The sequence below is a fragment of the Corylus avellana genome, chromosome ca3 (genome assembly GCF_901000735.1).
Source record: "Corylus avellana chromosome ca3, CavTom2PMs-1.0".
Lineage (NCBI taxonomy): Eukaryota > Viridiplantae > Streptophyta > Magnoliopsida > Fagales > Betulaceae > Corylus > Corylus avellana.
In genome coordinates, this window is record NC_081543.1 from 2,478,752 (window position 1) to 2,484,384 (window position 5,633).

Sequence of the window (5,633 nt, forward strand, 5' to 3'; positions counted from 1 at the left end):
TGAACGGGACTTCGAACGGAGCCTTATGCCAGCTTTATCCGATCTGCATCAATGAGTGAGTTGGTGGAAAGTTGGAGGGGACAGTTGGGGGCAACCGTTTGGTGTTGCGTATATATGGAGGATGGCTTCCTTGTGTTTGATGTGGTGTCTTTGGTAAGAACGGAATGCGTAAAGTTTTGACGACTGTGAAAATGGCTTGCTCGAGTTGAAAAAGATGGTGCTACAAACCTTGTATGTATGGAAAGTGGCATGACATACTTCGCATGTTTTAACTTTTTCTGAATTTTTAGCTTTATGTTCTACTTTTTCTATAGGTTTAGGAGTTCCCTTGTATACTTCTGTGCTTAGTTTGAATATACATTACTTATACAAATAAATAAATAAAAATGTAAAAGTAGCTGCTCTGCTAGGTATAAAAAATAGATCAAAAAAGTCAAATTTAGCTCTTATAGGTCATTTGCCTATTCTGCTGAGGATAGGTTAATGCAGGCACTTGGGACAAAAGTAGAAAACAACATAAATCATTCTTGTTTATAGGGATCTCAAAATGTACACCACGTTCTATTAGAACACATACAGAAGCAGAGTTTAAAGATCAAGTATAAAACAACATTTGTGAATGTGCATAATCCCTGTAGAAGCTTTTCATCAGGGGGGGCATAAATTGCAGCACCGCAAAATCTCAGTGAACATAATTTTCTAAGCGAGGGGCAGGTGGGGAATCAACAGTATAAGGGAACAAAAAATCCATAAACAAGAAAGTTTTAAAACCTGGATTCAAAACTCTCTCGCAAAAACTGGTAAAGTTCCTCAGCAACCTTGGTGGGATACTCTTCTTGTGGAAGAAGAGCACCTGGGACCTCAACAAACTTGCTCACCCCTTTGGCTCCCCTTAGAGCTTCCATCTCTGCTTTTGACCTCTTTGGAGATCCTTCGGTTGACACAACCAGCACAGGTATCTTTCCCTCCAACCATGCAAAGAGTTCAAGAAACTCCTCCCGAGATTGGACAGGGTCAAGTAGACCAGTTAAGAAAGCAGCAGGCAAATAACGGGCACCCTTCCGTTTTGTTAGTGCATATCTGCTTTCTACAATGCCTGGAGTAACATTGTCAGAATTGGCATAGACATGGGATTTGTACTGGGATTCAATTGCCTTTTCGTTGCTGACAAGCATGTTATACATCATCCATCCCACAGCAGGGGTCCTTAAGGTTCCCCTAAGCAACCCATACCTGGTAAATCAATAAGAAATTTAAGTTATAAAAAGAAAAGAAAGAAAAAAAAATAAAAAGGAAATAAGAAAATAAGTAAACCACGTTTTGATTAACAAAATAAATCTGGTTCAGACATGTGGTTCGGATAGGAACCAACAGTGCTTGCTAGATAATATTCAGAACACTAATCGCACTCCTATCAGCAATTGAGATGTCCAACAAATCGTTTACTATCCAAACTGTAACTGAGAGGAAGATCTAGCTATTTCCCAGTTTATAACAACCAGTTATACAAGCAACTTAGAAAAATTGAATTTCCTACAAAGCGTGTAGTTTTTCACTTTGCTTTGTGTTTCTAGTGTCAGAAAGCATGCGTAAAATAGCAGTTCTAAACAAGCTAACACTTCCTCTCATACTGGAGGTATTCAGGTTCAGCATACCTTGTTTCCATGCTGGAGTCTCGACCAAACACAATAGGAAGGGGGCCAGACCAAGTGGGTGCAACAGCAGCTATAGCCGTAGGTTTCACCAAACCCTTTTTTGCAGCACGAACTGTAATTGTTGCTGCATGCCCTCCTCCAATGACCACCAAATTGTTCTCTAGTTTGAAAATAGAAAGTTATTGGCAAAAGAAATTTTAAATGATTACATAAATAATTTGCTGGAAACATTCAAAAAGAAAATAAAATCTTGGAGATGAAGAGCTAAGAAACCACATGTAAGGAATACATTCTTCCCCAAAATAACCCTTTTCTGCGGGTGGGGGAGGAGGAAGCATGACCATATTTACAAAAGGAAAATTCTCATAAGATTAACAAAATATACATATGCAGGAGCCAGAGCACAAGGAACTTGCTAACAGGATATATGACAGACAAATGAAGATAAACAAAATTGAGATTTTGTGGATCAACCATTTATGGATAAACTTGATGGGGACCCCAGAGATGCATATGAAAACAGGTTTTACATTCCCTTGGATTCAGCCAGTTTGGCATAAGTTTGTAATAATCATAGCAAAATCAATGGTAATAAAAAAGTTTCGCAATTTTCACATGGAAATCCCATCTCTTAGTGCTGGCAGTGGCCACACTTGGCGTGTGCAAGCTATGAAGGATGTTTAGAGAATGATATGGTCTTGAAGTGTTCATCTAACTAACCAAACCACTTCCACTATCATGACATTTCTTGGTAAGGTGACTACTAACCATTTACCTTTTGGGCATGTGGAATGAATCCTTTCGTGACTTTTAAGACTAGCCAAAGCTTACTGTTCCCACAGATACAGAGCCATTTCCATTTCGAAGTATACTTGTATGTATATATATATATATATATATAGGAGCTTGATTTCTAGCTAGAGATCATGGACCATCCTCTTATTCTGGTTCCACACTGCATCCTCCAACTTTTAATGGCATTCCAAGTGGGTTGGGCACCCAAAACATATAAAAGATTGGCTAAAACCTAATTCTTTCATAGAAAAATTTAATCTATAAACAACTTTAAATTGTGATCTTTTTAACTTTTACAGCTATAAGGTGTATCAACGGACTCAAAATCTATTGAAAAAAGATGGCCAAGCTCTTCAGAAAGTGAGAAATACTTTAGGAAAAAATTCAGAAATTCATATTATAATTATCTTCAAAAACGGCCATAATACAAACCTGAGTCACTTATTGGGCCATTGCGAGCATTAATGAAGTCAACAAGGAATTCCTCCAGGACATTGGCATTGTAATCTATCTTTGGCCTATCAGAGTAACCCAGACCAGGCCAATCAACTATGGTGGCTCGCCAATTGACTTCACCAACTCGCTGAACAATGTCTCTGGCCACTGATCTCCATTCTTCAACAGTGCTAACATCAGAAATGGTCGGCATCATAAGGATATTCTTAGGAGGATCGGGGCTCTCCTTCACATGTTCCTCATAGTAGATGTTAATATAATTGTCCTTGAATTTCCATTGCCAACTACTAGTCTGAAACGGCAAGTATAATATGTGAAACAAACAGAAATGTTAGGACTCCTACATTTGTAATGGCAAACAAAGCAACACTTCTAATAAAGTCCTAGTTTTTCTGTAAATTATTGTCACACAACTCGGCGGCCAGAAAAACCTGGTTCAGTATTGTTATATAATGGAGTACATAGAAATGAACCGGTATCCCGAGCAATGAGGCTGCCCATTGCATTAACGGACAGCCTCAGGATCTAAATCCAAAAACCACATGAAATCAGAACTATTCTATTTTATGTGAAATACAATTTTAAAGGTGTTATCTTTTGTTTCATAGAATATTAACATCTTGATCCTATTTGGTTAGCACCTATAGGATCTAATTAGGAATGCCCCATAAAAGGAATTTATTCATAATTTTATCACCATTTTACGCCCCTGAAGACCATTATATATCCACGAAATTGAAGTGCAACAATCTCATTTCCAACAAAATCCTTCTAAAATGATAAAAGTTCAATTCAATCACCATTGATACACAACTATTTGATACCTCATATAAGAGTGTGAGAAAAGTAACAACTAAGTTTAAACTTTTGATCATTATTTTAGCTCATTACCTCTTTTTCCTTTTTCCTTTACATATGGACGCATCCGATTGTTAATCAAGCAAAGTCTAAGTATTCCATTTCCTTCTTTTAAGAAATCATCCCCCCAAAATCCCAACAAAAAAGAATTAAAATTTTCTTTATTTTTCTCTATTTACCTTAAGCTACAAATATAAAACCCACAGCTTTCAATCACATATTCACAATTATAAAATTAGAAAGAAAATTTTAAAAAAGAAATCCGATTTCAGAATTCTTAAAACAAACAACGAAAACCCAATTCAAGCCAAGAGAAAAAGGTATAGCTTAGGCTCACCTTTGATGGGTTTGGAGTCTTATCTTCCACAGAGACCTTGGAGTAATCCAGAGTGGTTGAGGCCCTAACTGTTAGGGGTGTAAGACAATAACCGGTTTGAGAGTAAAAGGGTCTGCGGGTCTTACAGGGAAGAGTGAGAGAAGGTGATGAAGATGTGAAGAATGCTGCAGAAAACGCCATGGATGACCCAGAAATGGAGAAGGCTAACCAGTATTGACTCCAATGGTTCGAGTCTTTACAGTTCACTAGTTCACCTGAATATCATTGGGCTAGGATTTTTTTAACAAATATTCCACGTGTCCTCTTAATAAAAATAATAAAACATTAATTAAAACTTAAAAAATAAATAAAATAAAACTATAATAATAATAATAATAAAAAAAGATAGTGGCCGGCAACCTCAAAGGGGATGGCCAGCTACCACGGTTGGACCGAAGTCACCCCATAGCCCTTGGGAGTGTTCAGACCACTTCCAAGGGCCAAAATAAATAAATATATATATATATATATATATATATAGGGTTGAGATTTTGGGGTGGTTCGGCCGGACCATCCAAAATCTCAACCCTAAATTTTTTTTTTTTTTTTTTTATTCATTTTGGCCACCCCCCTCAAAGGGCCATCAGCCACCCCAGACCTGCACCTCATGGCCCTTGAGGGTGGCCAGACCATCCCAAATCTCAATCCTAATTTTTTTTTTTTTTTTTTAAGTTTTAATTAGTTAATTTTTTTATTTTTATTGAAATTCCACGTGGCATATTTGTAGCTTCTAACTATAAATTGGATACCCTCCGGACCTCCGATCCATGAGAGGATCCAAATCCCCCTCTTTGTTGAAAAAACAAGAACCCTCGTCGTTTGGCCTTACCAAATCCTATAAAAATAATAAAGCCACTTTCGGTAATTGTTTCGGCGGGATTCGATTTTCTTGTATCGCAATGTCGTCTTTAAAAGTTTCTTAAGTAAAGACAAAAAAAAAAAAAAAATGTTCAAGATTTATTTATTTTTTAACAAGAACACGTTACATCTCTATATATACTTTTCACATTTAAAAATCTTTATAAATGAAAACCTTTCTTTAAATAGAACATTATTCGTTTAAAAACTTATATTTTCTATTGAACTTTGACCATTTCATCGTATCCTTTCATGTTTTTATAGCAACCTTGCAACTCACTTTTCTACTATTCTTATTGAAGGGACACTTCCTATATCAATTCCTAAAAATTTAAACAAACAAACAAACAAAAAGGAAGGAAATTTGACTTTATCCTTTCAAACTCATTAGTGGTAATATTACCTCTTTATCAACCAATTGAAAAATAAATCGAATGACTTCAACCAAAACCCAAAAAAAAAAAAAAAAAAAAAACTATGACTAAAACCTAGGTTAATTCCTAGGGAAAGCCCAAGTAGGTGGGATTAGAATGTGTATATGCTTGTTATATTAAATGGATCGCATGGCCACTAAGCATGAGTAAGAAAAGTATTTTCCATATAATTCCTAAGAAAAATAAATGGCTTAAAGGTTA

At 36.2% G+C, this 5,633-nt stretch overlaps 1 protein-coding gene across 1 annotated transcript; it reads right to left on the reverse strand.

Annotated features, from left to right (window-relative positions):
• Window positions 1–507: 507 nt before the first annotated feature.
• LOC132174823 (uncharacterized) lies at window positions 508–4,352 on the reverse strand. The gene is made up of 4 exons (XM_059586511.1): window positions 4,102–4,352; window positions 2,883–3,198; window positions 1,656–1,815; window positions 508–1,233 (listed from the first exon to the last, which is right to left on the reverse strand). The coding sequence occupies exons 1-4, from the start codon at window positions 4,279–4,281 to the stop codon at window positions 765–767; spliced, it is 1,125 nt and encodes a 374-aa protein (XP_059442494.1). The 5' UTR covers window positions 4,282–4,352; the 3' UTR covers window positions 508–764.
• Between the last annotated feature and the right edge of the window lie 1,281 nt (window positions 4,353–5,633).

Excerpts from the sequence above, each read along its gene's own strand:
- LOC132174823 (XM_059586511.1), bottom strand. The coding sequence starts at position 4,281 with ATGGCGTTTTCTGCAGCATTCTTCACATCTTCATCACCTTCTCTCACT. Across the intron at positions 1,816-2,882 it reads TGGCCCAATAAGTGACTCAG|AGAACAATTTGGTGGTCATT; the intron begins GTTTGTATTATG and ends TTTTCAAACTAG. Across the intron at positions 1,234-1,655 it reads GACTCCAGCATGGAAACAAG|GTATGGGTTGCTTAGGGGAA; the intron begins GTATGCTGAACC and ends TTGATTTACCAG.